At 43.0% G+C, this 17583-nt stretch overlaps 1 protein-coding gene across 6 annotated transcripts in view; it reads right to left on the bottom strand.

The window, feature by feature from the left end:
* Positions 1-17583, bottom strand: part of LOC142295563 (beta-galactoside alpha-2,6-sialyltransferase 1-like) — a 102590-nt gene that overhangs the window by 63889 nt on the left and 21118 nt on the right. For 5 of the 6 annotated variants that reach the window (XM_075338669.1, XM_075338671.1, XM_075338667.1 and 2 more), the window contains one exon: positions 6820-7433. In XM_075338669.1, the coding sequence (XP_075194784.1) occupies positions 6820-7393 (574 nt within the window). In that variant the 5' untranslated portion in view covers positions 7394-7433. Of the gene's footprint in view, positions 1-6819; positions 7434-12476; positions 12521-17583 lie in introns of those variants that run through there. The other variant, XM_075338672.1, reaches the window with a different exon arrangement.

Below are 17583 nucleotides of genomic sequence, written 5' to 3'. Positions count from 1 at the left end.
AGCAACTACAGACCAGTCTCCAATCTCCCCTTCATCTCCAGACTCTTGGAGCGCCTGGTCTACTCTCGCCTCAGAGACTCAGCTTCAGACGCACCCTAAAGACGCATCTTTTCAGGGTGGCCTATTACACTCCCTAATCAGATTCGATTCACATAGTCCCTCTACAACTTCTCACAACATAACTCCACATCAAACTCCATGGCAACCAAAGGCATCTCAAGGCTGTGGCCCACTGGTCCAGGAAACCATTATCTATCCCCCATTTCCGTGAGATGGCTGGATTGTCATTGTAAATAAACACTTGAACCTTGCCTCTCCCCCCATCTCATTGTAGATTGTAAGCTCTCACGAGCAGGGTTGTGTTTTTTCTTTTTTTTTTTCCTCTAAATATTGTATTTCTATAACTGTTACTTGTTTGTATATGATCCTCCTGAATTGTAAAGCGCTGCGGAATATGTTGGCGCTATAGAAATAAAGATTATTTTATATATATATATATATATATATATATATATATATATATATATATATATGTATGTACAAACCTGTATATTGCATGATGTTGTTTTCATTTGTTTGCTATTTTGTTTGGGATTTTTTAAAATATTTTTACAATTTGTTCAAACTTTTTTATTTTAAATTTTTTACTTAATCCCCGTACAGTGCATTAATTTTTGTAAGTCTGATTTTTGGTATAATGCATTGCCATGCACATGCATCGTAATGTGTTTCATTTATGAGTGTGACACTGACTGAACGCCTCTAAGACCATGCGGCTAGCATGCTCTAAAAAGCTACCAAAGCCAGTAAACTCAGTAGTCATTTTTGATTTCAGGTTGCCGTCATAACAAACGTGACTTTGTGATTGTGATGGGGTATGTGACAGAGCAGGCAGGAACACCAGGCCGATGAACAATCCAACAAATTTTATTGAGGCACGGAGCATAAAACATCCAATATCCAAATGGTTCTTTAGAGTCCACAATGAGTCCACACAAAGAAAACAGATCCGGGGGCGCCACCAAGAAATCCGACGCTAAGGAAAATGCATCAACAGTCCTTAGATGAGTTCCTTAAATCCGGTAGTGTGACTGCAACAACACAATCCCACGTAGCAGCTGATCTTCAATGTCCCATACTCCATACCTGGGTACCAGGATCTGCTCTCAGCACAGATCCTCGTCCTTCAGCCAGCAAAGCATCAACTAACTCAAAACATGTGGCTGAATCTCCTACCTCTCCTTAGATCCACCTCCTGCATGGGCATAAGTGCTCACACCCACCCCTTTAACATTTGCTACTTGTAGCTCCTAGTTATAAAGAAGTTTCTAGAACACAGTCTCCAGGAACAAGCCCCCCTGCAGAGGAGAACAATATACGTGCAATCCCCCACCAGATCAAGGATAATAGCTACTTCTGGAGCCTGATTACATTATGGTACAGGCTGGGGGGATATAATGTTACAACCCCTTCCCCCCTCAACTTGTGTACGGACTAGTGACCTCAACAGGTCGCTTGTCAATTACACGTAAACATGGCTGACAGGACTCAGTGCTCCTCCTGTCTAGACAGTGATCACATCACAGGGATAACTACTGACTGTTGCATTTAGAGGGTTAAACAGATAGGGGCAGTGTGGGCATCGTCCCCTACTGTGAAAACTGGAGCTTGGCTATCCATTAAACCAAGCGCATGGTGACAATCATGCTGGCAAAGTTACTGTGCCTTTCATGATTGCCATGACGTACCCATATGTCATAGGTAGGGAACTCTTTCTGACCAAGACATATGGTACACTAAAGGTTGTGAAACAGTTAAAGGCAATGTTTTATTGTGAATTTTGTGTGAATCACGTATTTTAGATTTATGAATCACCCCAGGGCTTTGGGGTACTCGGTCCCGGTCAGTATATTTACTTGGACAGTTCACAGGGTGGTCGTTGCCCGGTTCCGTGACCCTGGGGGTCGCTTGAAAGGGGTTATGTACAGGGAAATAATAATAATAAAGGTTTGGTTGTGACACCACTTGCGGGTTGCGGTTATGTAGATGGAGCCGCCGCTGCACAGTCTCTCACCGCTGGGGTTGATATTAATGGCAGCTTGGATGTTGGGCCCTCCGCAAGTAGGGCCAGGCCTAGGAGGGAGTAGGTGATGGAGTTAGGGGCGGAAAGAAGGTAGGTACACAAGGGACTGCAGTATACTCACAGCGTTGTTATGCCTTGCAACCCGAAGAAGGCTTGTCCTCACCACTGGTCCCCTTAGTTCCAGTGCCGGTGTGGTAACCTGGTGGCTTCTTTCCCCTGCACCTGTCTCTGGTTGGTGGGTCTACGGAGTGTCTTGGAGTGTCTGGGGGTCCCCTATTGGTAGTCTTTCAGTCTTTGTCAGTCCGGGTGACAGTTTGAACCCTGTAGGGTCGGTGTTCTGTTCCGGTCCCTGGTTCTCCCGTCAGTGCTGGTGTCCTGGACTTTACGGTCAGTGAGGTCCTGGATAGTCCCCTCACCATATAGATTTTATCAGGTCTGCCTGGAGCGTTTGCCTGACCTAGGGCTCTGTGCCCCGTCGGTGCTATGGTTCCGAGACTACTCCACTGTACTCCTTTGGCAACCAGACGCCTGCGCCTGACAGGTCACTGTTACACACTCCCGTCAGTATGGTTACGTCCGTCTCCTCTCACTTCCACTTACTGTCTGACCCCTCCTCCCTGGTTGTCGTCTAGTGGACTGGATCGGTTCCACCTCTAGGTGGCCATCCATTGGGTCCAACCCTAGCCTGTCACCAGATCTTGGGAAGGGAAAAACAGGGATTATATATGTGTTTTGGTGCTACCGGCACTGATTTTCTGGGTCCCTGGGGTTAGGCCCTGGATCTTTAACAGGATGCAGTTCCTTGTAGCTCCTGATGGCTTCAGGGGTGCTACATTTACACAGAAATCCCGATATAGGTGCTCAGTGAAGAGTGCAGGGTAAATGTGCGCCGGGCTTTACTAAAATTCTTTGCAGATAGAATGAACAAATCAACAGCAGGTCAAGAATAGTTTTTATTTATTTTTTTTTTACACTGTTCACCGTGCTTATAAGTTAAAAGATGACTTCATTTTTCAGGTCACTATGATTACAGCAATACCAGATTTGTATCTTTTTATGTTTGGCTACTATGACACACAAAAAAGGGATTTTTATGAAACAAAATTATGATTTTGCATCACTATATTTCTAGATCTATCATTTTTTTATGTGAGGGCCATTTTTGCAAGATGAGGTAATGTTTTTATTGGTATCATTTTAAGGCACATTATTTTTTTTTATCACTTTCTATTCTGATTATTGCAAGTCAGAATGAACAAAAACAGCAATTCAGGAACCTTTTTTTTCTTAAATCATTCATTGTTTGGTAAAGCTGATAAGACATCTTTTTTCTTTGATTACATCGATACAAGATTTATGTTTTTTTGTTTTGCGTCTTTTACATAATAAAAAGAAATTTATAGGAAGAAATATTTCTTTTTGCATTACCATATTCTAAGGGCTATAGGTTTTTAATTTTTCCTCTGACAGATCTACGGTAAATGGGGGAAGTTTTTTGTAGAAGATGCCATTTCCAGGGACACCATGCCAGTATCGCTTTAATCCACTTGTCCTGAGAAGCGTCTTTTGTTCGCTTCTTGGGTCTTGTTCAGATCATTGTTTTCCTTCACTTTTATTGCTTTGTTGCTCAATATCTTATGTGACTATCATTGCTTCATTACATCTTTTTTCCTAATTTTATTAATTATTATTATTTTTCATTTTTATCATTATTTTTTGCATTCTTTCATGCACAGTGCAATTCTCCTGGTCACAATTGCTATGTATACTTTTTCCCTTCATGCACTGAGGTTCCTCTTTGTCCCCCATGATATCTCTTAATAGTCATACCTCTTTCTGAGTCATTACCTTACTTATCCTCCTTTGTTATAACATTGTAACTATTACTCTAAACTCACGCAGGTGTCATACATCTCTCTGGGTGAATATGCTTCTCCTCCATCTCCTTGACGATGCTCCAGGAACCCTCATTGCGTCATCTTTGGTGCATCGCTGTTTGGCCTCCATTTTCTTGACTACGCTCCAGGAAACATCATCGCATCATTTCTGGAGCTGCTCCGCTCAGCCGAAGCCACTTTTCATCGCATACCTCTTTAGACGGATGACGTTTCCTCTAGTCTCCTTGACTACCTCATGAGTCTCCACCATGTCAGTCCTGGTGCCGTGCTACTTGCCTCACGTGACACCATATTGGATGCCACAGATCACCACACACCAACTACTAATTTTATTATTATCTCTCTATTTATATAAGCTTTCCATCATTGTTTATTCTAATTGTCTTCCCTGATGAAGCCGCTTGTGTGTGGCGATACGTGTGGGACATGTGGTTCCATGAGCAGCTGTCTATGCCTTGGGTATTTACTTAGCCCTTTTTGACTGGATTTTATGCCTCTCTTTGGTAATATTATCTATACATTCATAATGGTTTTGCCATTTTTTTATTTAGCTCTATTTCAGAATTCATTCTGGTCCCTGTATACTCTGTTGTGAGATCCATGGCAGTGGCTACTTAGTACATATACTTCACCTACTATATGCCACATTTCTGACTTCTTTCTGTTATATTTTGCTGCACTAGCTTGTCTCTTGGTTACACGACAACCGATCTTCTACTGGCAAGTGTATTTTTTTAATGGTTTTGTTTTTAATTAGTGGCCTTATTTGTACTGAATAAAGAATTGTTTTTTATCATTATACTGTATATGGTGTGCTCACTTTTGTGCCGAGTGTTTTTCTCCAAGTGTATGTGTGGCGCCCCTGACTTGGTCAGGCACCACTGAGTAGTGCACCCATGCTGGGACAGTGCTTCCAGGTAGTTCTAAAGGCCGGAAAGAGGTGGGTACGCACAGACACATAGCAACCAGGTCTCCCGCACCATTAGATGGGACCCTTGGGCAATCTCTAGAGAGGTCTGGCCTTCAATTCTTGTCAAGGGGTGTAGTGGAGGGCCTGGGAGCTAAAATGCAGAGGCAGAAAGGAAAGGAGTGGAGCGAGCCAGTCTGGTAGCGGTGAGCGGCGGTTGTTAAGAGACGCAGACGCGCGCACACACTTGTCAGACCCTGCGCAGTGTAGTGACAGTTAGTGGGGGAGAACGGTCGTCGAGTGAGGACGCTAAAAAGGTGCCTGGTGACTAGGCATGTACGGGGAACGGGTCCCTAGAGCAGACCCCTTTTTAACGATCTGCTAAACCCGCCGGTGAGGGGAACTAACAGTACTTCACCAACCACACAGAGTCCGAGCCTCAGCAGCAACGCAGGGACCCAAAAGGAGGCAGAGCCAGAAGCCATCTCACCTGGTCCATGCTGCCGGCAAATGGTCCAAAAAGGGAGAAAAGGCGGTAGCGACTCCCTGGATTGACCCCCATGGTACTAGGAAGGCGAGCTAAATGTCACCCTCAGACTGGCATGAAGGATGTCTGGTTTCACCTGGTTTATTGAAGCATTGCCCGGGTCAGCTCACAGAAACATCTAGAAGTGAGTAAAAAGCAGTTGAAAGACTTTTGGATTGAGCCTGAGTTATTCCTGACCCGCTATCCTTACACACCCAAGCCCCTGGGGCCAGCCTCACTCACAGGAGGCCACACCATCTGACTGCAGACCCCATCAGCCCCAGACGCTCGTTAAATTTGCAGTGGCGGTCACCCATATGCCTGACCGCAAGCCGTGAGTGGCATCACGACACATATACAAAACCGACATACCTGTTGCCATATACAGAAGAAGACCCCGTGGCGTCCCTGAAGCTGGATCGGTATCCCTTGAGCGACACATATGCTACTAGCATGGAGCACCCATTTTGAGTATATCTGCTTTAGCCGTGCAGCTCCACTATCTTTCCCAATTATTCTTTTTTTTCAGGAATTTGACAAAAAAAGCATAGTTTTTGCCACTTTTTACGGTATTCACGGCAGAGGGTTAAGTAGTGCAACAGTTTTATAGGTCGGTTTGTTATGGGCATGGCAATACTACATTTGTGTACATTTTTCTTTATTTTTAGTGTTGCATAAATATTTGGATTTATTGGCTTTTTTTAATCTTTTTTTTTTTTTATTTTGTGGGATTTTTTTTTTATATATTTTTCCTTTTTTTAAAACTATTTTACTTAGTCCCTCTATGGGATTTTAATTTTTATTAGTTTAATCACTGATCTCTTGCATTGCAATGCATTAGACCTGCCACTTTTATACTGACAAAACATCTTTTTGACCGTGATCTTGGCATTGTCTAACAGGCAACTAATGCTGGCAGACCAGGAGGTCATTATTTGACACTCAGCTGCCATGACAACCATTGAGTTCCCATGATCGCAAAGCAGGGGTCCTGATCGGGTGATAGAGGGAACCCACTCCCTCTCTTAACCTTCTAAATGCTTTTATCACTATCTCAGCATTTAGAGGGTTAAACAGCTAGGGGTGGTGTAGGCACTGGCCCTGGCTATTTAAGCAGGTAGTTTACGTCGAACTCCCAGTGGCAATCTATAGAACACTACTTGTATGTTTGCCTAATCTCCAGGACCTAATGGTATGTCCATTTGAGCAAACACACTGCAACATAGCATGTACTTGTACGTTCAATGTCGAGAAGGGATTAAGATTAAAAAAATGTTCTCTTGCCATCTGAGGGCTTTGCCTTTACTTTGAATATCAGGAAAATAATTTTAACTAGATGGATTTTATTTTTTAGTCTCACAATGTATGTAACCAGAATGAATATTTAGATGACTGTTCTACTCACCAATCTCCTCTCCGAGCCTCGAACCGTTCATAGATCCAGCTGAAGCAACTACAGCACACCGTCTTAGCTTTCCCACCACCTCTGTAATATCCTTGTTGGGTAGATACTGACTCCAGTAACTGGCATTGGCAGGTAGGTCAGACCTCGCCAATGTTGTTATGTTCACCTTGTGCTTAATCTGGCACAGAAGGTCATGTGGATTGTGCTGCTGGTTAATTTTGCCCTCAAATTTAACATTGTACATATTCTTAGCTTGAAAATATTTCTTCCGTTTCTGTAGTTGTAGGGCAAGGTCACGGAAAGTCATCTGCTTTTCCCACAGTTTAGCTTGCTGCTTTATGGATTTCTGGCTAGGTGTTGGTAAGTGAGTATTCTGTTCTGAGACATATTTTGAGCTACTTGTTTCCGATAATGAAATACTAACTTTTTCATTTTCCCAAATAAAGGTAAATATATGCTGATCCTCCACAATTTTGTGAAACGTTTTCGGATGTCTGTAAAGAACAGCGTAAATAAAACACCAAATGCAGAGGCTTATAGTGATGAGACCTAGCTTTTTCAAGAGGCTAACCATGGTGGCAGGTGCAAAGGAGATGAAATAAGCTGTTCAATACCTATAAAAAAAAAAGCAAAACATTCAATTTATTCAGCTGCATTCTGAATGAGCTATAAATATCTTATTAATTTGAATTTTACTAAAAGTTACAAGTAAATCATAATATGATCGATGAAATAATAGTCTAGGCCAGCGCAAGAGTCTTTTCTCATTACTATAGTTCTGTGTATGAAGGATCATTTTTTTTTCAGGTTTCTCAGAATGTATCATTGTCTGGCATGATTCTTGGTTAGTGATTAATATACTATACTCTAACATGGATCTAGAGATTAATAGGCAAGGAGGCTGTAATGAACCAGCAGGGGGAGCTGGAACACCGGGAGAGTGCCCAGTGGAAGAAGTGGATGGTCGTACGGGCCGGGGTCAGAACCAGGATGTCTACAAGGTACAAAGGGTAAAACGGGGACAGAGTCCAGGGAAAGCCGAGTCAGGAACCGAGAGGGAAAGTCAAAGACCTGGGGGAGTACGGAAACCAGAGTAAATAGACAAGCCGAAGTCGGGAGTCGGGAGAGCAGGTAAGAGCAGGGAGTACAGGAGGATGGAACAACAGAGGAGGGAGGATGGGAGTCAGAGAGGAACAGAGGCAGTCAGGATGGACGGCAGGGAGAACGTACACAGTCAGAGCAGGAGGCACGGAGGACGAATGTAAACAGGAAGGGAGGCACAATCAGAACTCACAAGAGACCAGCGGCACACTGCAGAGCAGGATTATAACTGGCACCGAATGAACGGAAGTGCCCAGAACATAAAAGCATCGTGACCCCGGGATTGAAGCACGGAGGGGAGGCCCCTCCCCCATCCACACTCAAGGAAACACTGACAGCCAGGGTAATGACAGAGGCATGACCAATAGTTGTATGATTTATTTAGTGACCCATGGTCCATTATCTATTACCATATTTTTTGGGTTATAACACGCCCCGCATTATAAAACACCTCAAATTTAGAGGAGGAAAATAGGAAAAAATATTTTATTTTATACTGATCTGAAACTTGTGATTAATTGACTTTTCCTCATTTGAGGGGTTATTACTATGAGTGTTGTTTTTTTAATCTTTTTTTTGTTTACTTTTGGCTACACGCTGATTGTTACACTTATACTGTTGGGTCATTATGACCCGATAACATTTTATACTGTTAAACAGGTCGTTAATTATTTTTGCCTGCAAAATGTATTTGTTTTCCTATGCACGTCATCTCATTATTCAAAAAGGTGGAGGTTTCACTGTTCTCATCAGTAAGCAAGTGCTCATCCAGTCATTTCACTTTCAAATCAACTAAAAGTTTGTGGAATTCGGAAACTGGTCGCCTCATATTTATATCTACAATGTTTCTTGAAAGGTTTCATGAGATTTCTAGAGTACTGCGGTTTACTAATAAAACAGATCGAAATGAAAGAAGAGCTAAAGATAAACTAGCCCCTATTAGAAATGTTTTGAATAAATGGGTAGAGATTCTACCAAAATTCTATAATATTGGTGAAGCTGCAACTGTCGATGAACAATTGGTAGCATTCTGAGGTAGGTGCTCATTCAGACAATATATCAAGTAAGCCAGGAAAGTACGGCATCAAGATATTGACACTTTGTGACAACAAAAGTTCATATGCTGTAAACGCTCAAGTGTATATGTAGCACCCAGGGGGCAGAGGGAGTCAGGCACGGGGTCTCGTACCTGAGTTACTTGTCACCGGGCCGGTGTGGTGGTCAGGGATGTCGCTATGGCCTGCCCAGCTTCGTGCCCCGAGGTGTACACCGATAAGGAGGGAGGATGATGGGGGTTGTAGTAGGATGATTGTTGTGACTACATCTGTAGTACATAGCCAGAGATTAGCCGCCACTGCTGTCGCTGTTCTCTGGGGTGGATGGTAATAGCAGCCGAAGATGGTATCACTCCCCACAGGTGGAGCGGGCCCCGAGAAGGATGATGAGGGGAGTAGTGATGGCAATGACCTTTGGCACCGAGGCGGCGGCGGCACCGGTAATAAGTGTCCGAGTCAGTTGCTGCGGTTCCAGGTGTCTTTACTCACTCTTTGTGCCGCTTGCCCAGGTAATACCGGTCACCTGCTGTGATGTGCCCCATCGACCTCGGATAAGTTAGAAGAAGTCACCAGTGTTTGAAAGAAGAAAGTCCCTTTTCAGAGTTGCCCTTCCAGCCGTGAGGAACCTGGGCTGAGTGCTCCGCTCCAAGCCGCAGGCCCCGTGAAGAGAAGAGAAGAAAGTGGTGAAGGTGTTGTGTCCCAAAACTGGTGTCCCAGGTCAACTAACTAGTGATTGTGTGAGTTTGCTCCTATTTCTACCCCAAGTAGAATCCGACCACCAAGAGGCTGTCCTAGTGACCGGGACAGTCCCAAGCTTTGTGTTGGCCAACCCCCTGCCTACCCTAGTCCAGCTCCCCAGTGAGAAGGCTCCTAAGCTTTATGTAAGGTGTGAATGTCGAACACCGGTGATTAACCCCCTCCTTACCTGGGGCAAATACCGCACCTTAAATGAGGTGTAGTACTCTGTGGCGACTGGAGCCTCAGGGGCACCACATATACAGGAAGAAACCCTGGAGAAAGAGCTGAAAAAAATCTGAGTATGTGAATTGTTCTCAATTTGATACATGGACTAAAAGGACAAAATGTCACATGTGACAACGTTTTCCCATCCTACCAACTGGGCCAGATGTTGTGAAAAAGACAACTTACCATGCTGGGCACTATAAGGAAAAACAAGCCTGAACTGCCGCAAGGTATCCATAAGCGGGCTTTACACGCTACGATATATCTAACGAGATGTCGGCGAGGTCACGTCGTAAGTGACGCACATCCGGCATCGTTAGTGATATCGTAGCATGTGACAGCTAGGAACAAGCAGAAATACTCACCTTCTCGTTCATCGCTGACACGTCGTTCATTTTCTAAAAATCGCACATCCTGTTGTTCATCGTTCCCGGGGCAGCACACGTCGCTCCATGTGACACCCCGGGAACAATGAACACAGCTTACCTGCGTCCCGCCGGCAATGCTGAAGGAAGGAGGTGGGCAAGATGTTTACGTCCCGCTCATCTCCGCCCCTCCGCTTCTATTGGCCGGCCGCTGTGTCACGTCGCTGTGACGCTGAACGTCCCTCCCCCTTCAGGAAGAGGATGTTCGCCGCCCACAGTGAGGTCGTTTTGAAGGTAATTGCGTGTGACGGGGGGTTACAGCATTGTGCGACACGGGCAAGTAATTGCCCGTGCCGCACAAACGATGGTGGTGGGTGCGATCGGAAATGCGATCGCACGATTAATTGAAGCATGTAAAGCAGCCTTTAGTAAAGGAGATATGTATAGTTCTACTTTTTATTTTACTGGAGATACAACAGATACGTTCCCAAAAAAACCCAAACAGGTCATTCTAATGAGCACAATGCACTATGACAATGCAATAAGTAATCGAGAAGACAGATAGCCGGACTTAATATTAGAATATAATGCCACAAAAGGGGCAGTTTATAGTCTAGATCAAGCAATATCAACATACACATGCAAACGCAAAACCAATCTGTGGCCAATGATTATATTTGACAACATTCTGGATGTTTCTGCATGCAATGCATTTGTTTTATGTAGATAAATCGACCCCAATTGGAACAGAAATAAGCTGCATAAAAGAAAATTTTTTCTCAAAGAATTTGGAAAATCCCTAGTTAGGCTGTATATCGAGGCCAGAAAAGTAAACCCCAGAAGTGAAGGACCAGCAGCCATTGTGAATAGTGTCCAGCAGCATGCTCAAGAAAGACTCCATGGCCTCCACCAGCACAGCTACCAGAAAGAGACTCTACGGCCTCCACCAGAACAGCTATGATACCCACGGCCTCCACCAGCACAGCTACCAGAAAGAGACTCCACGGCCTCCACCAGCATGACTACCAGCCAAACAAGGAAGAGATGTAACTTCTGTCCATCTTCTTGTGATAATAAAACAAATCTGACATGTGCTGGGTGTGCAAAATATCTATGTAAAGAACGTGTTTTATTATTATGTTCAATGTAAAAATGCATGAACCTGTTCAACCTTTTTAGAAAGAAAAATTAAAAACTGAAGATTTTATTATTTAACATTTGTTGTTTTATAAAATATGTTATCACAAAGTTAGATATAGTGAGATTTCATGTTATGGTAATAGAAATGTAAAGCATGTATATTATTTGTGTACAGAATGATATAATCAGAGAAAGAAGTGTTGCGTCTCAGGAGGGTCAGTGGACAGAGGAACAGCAATACTGTGGCTCGGGGGTGTTGCGGTGGCGGGCGCCTTTGATCTGCCAGCGTGCTGTGGGGGTGTCACTGCAGTGGAGAAATTCTGGAGGGTCACAGTACAGGGTGTCGGGGTGTCACTGTGGAGGTGGGTGCCTGATATGACTGCAGGCTCCATTGAATCCCCCACGGTTGACGCGATGGACTTCACGAAAATGGCCATGGAGATGGCGCTTGTGCAGAAAGGCCTCCGTGGCCATTTTATTGAAGTCCATCGCATCAATCTGCGCACGCGCTGCCTCCTCAGCCATTTTTTTTATGTTCTTCGCGTTAACCACGGGCGATTCAATAGATCCCACAGTTAGATCAGGTGCCCGCTGTCACCGCGACACTGCAATGACACCCTCAGTATCGCCAACTGTGCCTCCTATGACCCCACTCCACCATCACCTCCCCAGTAAGCCATATCCACATTGTAAGACGCATCCCCATCTTACCTCCAGTTTTGGGGAAAAAAAGTGTGTCTTACAATCCGAAAATATCGTAATTCTGGTAATTCTTGTGGTCTACGTAAACAACACATCCAGCTAAAAAAAGTTCTCCATTTCTCATATTTGCCCTTATTTATTGTAAGTTCTATATGTGACCAATAAAAATTAGCAAATCGGTTCTAGGAGAATTACATTTGATTTGAATTTTGCAAAGGAATTGGATTTACTTGAATCTGAATTTTTGAGGGATTTGCCTCATGCAAATCCAAGAAAAAGGCAACTGGCTGGTGTTAAGGAAAGAAAGGAGTATACTAACCCTACTCCTCACCTGTCCTATTGGTGCAGCACACAATCCCAATCCTCCAATGGCTCACTGCTGCACTGGTCTCTTCTGGTCTTCATAACAGGGAACATCCTCTTTTGCATTCTACCTTCTTTTGTTCAGCCACTTCCTGTGCTGAGAAACCCTCTGGCAATGCACATTTTGATTTTATGATAACACGATGGGAAAATATGATGATAAGCATAAGCCAAGGTCTAATAAATGTCTTGGATGATGTACGTTATTATGTTCTGACTTTGTGACTTTACGTCATCACAAGGTGGATATTGCTCAGCACACGAAGCCCAGGTGCAGAGTGAAGGACGTTTAGAAGAGTTCAGAGCCAAAGGAAGCCAGTAGAGTATTGGACCTAGAGCTATGACATCCAGCCAAGTTTATATTTATTTCCCCAGACCCCAGAATATAATAAGATACATTTAATTTGCATTTAAAAAAATTGAAAGTAAATTGAATTTCTTGGCTAAATTTGTTCAACCATCAGAATTTGATATCAACAGCTTTCATCATCACTAGCGGAGATACATATCAGATGACTGATTTTGTTTTTGTGAGCAGCAAGCAATGGACCCCACAAATGAAATATACTTGAAACCATTAAAGTATAATTGCTAGGTTAATCTTTAAAACTAATATTTATTACTGGTACATGAAGGGAAAGTCTTTAATTTTTGCACATTAATAAACCATCGCCTGAAGCCAAAATCATGCCAGATAAAATTTTATTATTGAAGTATTGCTTCAAGACAGTCAAATTTAATACAGCAAAATATCAGAAGAGAGGGTATGATGCAGAGGGAAAAAAGGGTAAGACCCCACATGCCCCTGGATATGTGTTCAAAGCAGGCTAAGGGGAAGTACATCAATTAATCATAGGGATATGTATAACGGTGCACCATGGACCCAATACAATCTGATTACACTTGGTAACCTCACAATGAACGAACCACTCACCCATGCCGGTAAAGTGACACACCAGGGCTGCACGTGGGGACCAGCGTCCCGACACGTGTTTCACGTCTCCAACGCTTCTTCGGGGGACAGATAAAAAGTGTATGTGAAGTGCAACCTTATAAATCTCCCGTGTGAGAAGCTTTATCACGCCTACTTCCACCCAGTTGTCATTGCGCACAGCCGGTGTTCCGAGTGCAGCGGCAATCAGTCACACCGGCGTCCAAAGCGGAGCTCAGAAGGAAGAAAACTTCCTGTGACGTCAATAGGTAAATCCCGATCTCCGCTGTTAAGGACGCCACCGTAACCATGCATGCAGGAAGACACACACGGCCGTGCGTCAGGGGCGGAAGATAAGGAAAACAACCTGGATCATAGTCCACCCCAGGGAACCCGCAGTGTGAATACCATCCAGGTAGACCATCTGACCGGCGTCCTCGTGGGGTCTATCTCTATCAAAAAAAGACAGAAAATGCAGAAAACCCACATCGCGGATAAATAGGGGAAAGAGACTAAAGGTAAACAGATAGAGGTGATCACCCCCATGAATACATAAATAGATAGATAGATGCATATGGCTGTAATATGAGAACATGTATAAGAGGCATAAATAGCATATCCTCATCAACATTATGCACATATGCACTATCAGTACAATACATCATGAATACAAAATCCTATATCTGTTGAAATTCTCCAAAAATGGAAGCAGATCCCACATCCAGGAAGAGGAAAAAGGCGTGGGGGGTCCATCACAGCAGGAGATAATACTAAACAATAAACATAAGAAAAACACACTGTTAAAATTGAGAACCAGAACATAAAAAATCTACTCATGGTATCACAACGAAAGGCACAAAGAAGTCGACTATTGATACCAGGGAAGAAGCCTCACAATTATGGAGAATTTCAACAGATATAGGATTTTGTATTCATGATGTATTGTACTGATAGTGCATATGTGCATAATGTTGATGAGGATATGCTATTGATGCCTCTTATACATGTTCTCATATTACAGCCATATGCATCTATCTATCTATTTATGTATTCATGGGGGTGATCACCTCTATCTGTTTACCTTTGGTCACTTTCCCCTATTTATCCGCGATGTGGGTTTTCTGCATTTTCTGTCTTTTTTTGACAGAGATAGACCACACGAGGACGCCGGTCAGATGGTCTACCTGGATGGTATTCACACTGCGGGTTCCCTGGGGTGGACTATGATCCAGGTTGTTTTCCTTATCTTCCTCCCCTAACGCGCGGCCGTGTGTGTCTTCCTGCATGCATGGTTACGGTGGCGTCCTTAACAGCGGAGATCGGGATTTACCTATTGACGTCACAGGAAGTTTTTTTCCTTTCGATCTCCGCTGTGGACGCCGGTGTGACTGATTGCCGCTGCACTTGGAACACCGGCTGTGCGCAATGACAACTGGGCGGGAGTAGGCGTGATAAAGCTTCTCACATGGGAGATTTATAAGGTTGCACTTCACATACACTTTTTATCTGTCCCCCGAAGAAGCGTTGGAGACGTGAAACACGTGTCGGGACGCTGGTCCCCACGTGCAGCCCTGGTGTGTCACTTTACCGGCATGGGTGAGTGGTTCGTTCATTGTGAGGTTACCAAGTGTAATCAGATTGTATTGGGGCCATGGTGCACCGTTATACATATCCCTATGATTAATTGATGTACTTCCCCTTAGCCTGCTTTGAACACATATCCAGGGGCATGTGGGGTCTTACCCTTTTTTCCCTCTGCATCATACCCTCTCTTCTGATATTTTGCTGTATTAAATTTGACTGTCTTGAAGCAATACTTCAATAATAAAATTTTATCTGGCATGATTTTGGCTTCAGGCGATGGTTTATTAATGTGCAAAAATTAAAGACTTTCCCTTCATGTACCCGTATATTCCTCAAAGTTGTTGCACACTTACATAATGATAATTGCCTTGGGTTCCTGTATTATTGTTGTTAATATTTATTACTGTATCAATAAATCTAAAATAAAATAACAGACCAAAATAAAACCAAAATTGATAAATTAAAAAATATAAACATCTTTTGGTTATACTTGATTTACTATATTGTGAGAAAGCAGCATTCCTGCCTGAGAAAAGTTGCACCGAAACATGCGTCATGGTCTTCCGTCATTCCAGGCTTAATTGTGTCCCAGGTTATTCAATTTGTGGCTTATAACGTGACTCATAATATACATGGCTTTATTGTGCAATGATGTCAGTTTACATAATACTTTTTTGTACTTTCCTGGACTAACATCCATTACTATCTATATCTTTATTGTATCTAGTCAATCTTAACATTCTGTTATTTAATTGATGTTTAATGGTGCTGTAGGCACAATAAAGCCCCTATGCACATAAGACAGCTGTCGGTTAAGAACTCATCTGTGTTCTATGAAGGAGCGGCTGCCAGAAGGTGACTAATCTCAGAGAGAATAAAAGGATTATCAGGCCGAAATCAGATCTGCTAGAACCCTAATACAAAGTTAATTTTAACGTTTATTTCATTAATAGATCTTGGAATGATAATAATTTCTACAATTAGATGTTTTAAAAGAAAAGTTCATTTGTTGAGATAATCTTATATATGTGCGCCTGCTATGTACTGTGTAATGGCCGTGTCTGTCAGTACAGGGACATGGTATGATTATGCCACAGCTATGGCCAGGGGAGGAAGCAAAAGTGTATAAAGACATTACAGCACTGGTTCACAGCTGATTCTTTTTGTGAGGTAAAACATTACCCTTCCTGTTTTTAAAAATGTTTTACCTCAAAGAATGAATTATTTGCAAACATGTGCTGTAATGTCTGTATACCCTTTTGCGTCCACCTATGCCCAGTAGATGTGGTATGATCAGACCATGTCCCTGTATGGTCAGACATGGCGATTACACAGTACATTGCAGGGACACATATATAAGATTATCTCAGCAGAAGAATATTTCTTTAAACACATCCAATTGTGGAAATTATTATTATTCCAATATCTATTGATTAAAATTGACTTTATTCATGGGAAAGCCTCTTTGACTCCCCTGATAATCAATTGTCTGGAACTTCCATACACATTACTGTTGTCTGAAACCATCATTATTAGGCCGACATTAGTCTAATATGTATGGGGGACTTTATACCATGACAATATAACATAATGCTGATGTAGTCTTTCTTAATCCCTTAGTGATTAGGCCTAAAAGGACCTTGGGGGGTTGCACCTCCATCATATTTCTATATATTAATGGATAGAATATTATTTTTGACCATTTTTTTATTTTCTTATTTTAAAAATGAAGAATTATTATAAATATACTTTTTATCATAAGGATGGTGCTCTTTAGAATTAGTAATAATGGCTGTTATGTGCTTCTGGGTATGAAACTGTTTTTCGGTGGTCAAACATGTGCAGAAAATCTTTATTAGGCTGTAGTCACACTTTTGTGTGACTTGTGCGAGGATCTCATCGTATCACCCGGATCGGCCACTGCTCTCCTGACAGGAGCGTGTGAGCTTCATGTATTTCTATGCAGCTGACACGCTCCTGTCAGGATAGAAGATGGCCGTTTGGGGCATTGTGATGCGATCCTTGCGCTAGTCACATGCAAGTGAACGACCAGCCTTAGGCCAGCGTTACACTGGTGTATGATTTGCACAAGTGCAATGTGAGAAATTCTCAACCTAATATTAATCAATCATACAACTCACATCTGCGAGTTTTTCCTTACTTCGATAATGATTAGGACTGCTGCTATTGTCTACGAATCTTAGCTCACTCGGACTCATTCATGTCTGTGGGTGAGAGTAACACATCAGACTGCACTCGGATGACATCTGAGTGCAGTGCGATATATGCACAGGCCGACAATGTAGGAGATGGAGAGATCACTCTATTTCTCCTCTTCGCACTTGTGATCTGATCACAAGCTCAGATCACAGTTGCATGACACTCGGCTCCCGCTTGGAGCAGAGCGGGATCTGAGGATCATTAGCATATCACATCAGATTATCTTGCATTGAATGCCATATGCTAATGTGACTCCAATATTATCCTGTCACTATACCTGCCCCATCCATAAACAGAAAAACCCTCTGTCTTAGGGTTCACTCACATCTGTGTGTGAAAT

Source organism: Anomaloglossus baeobatrachus, chromosome 3, assembly GCF_048569485.1.
Source record: "Anomaloglossus baeobatrachus isolate aAnoBae1 chromosome 3, aAnoBae1.hap1, whole genome shotgun sequence".
Taxonomy (NCBI): domain Eukaryota; kingdom Metazoa; phylum Chordata; class Amphibia; order Anura; family Aromobatidae; genus Anomaloglossus; species Anomaloglossus baeobatrachus.
This window is presented reverse-complemented; position numbering and strand designations above follow the sequence as displayed.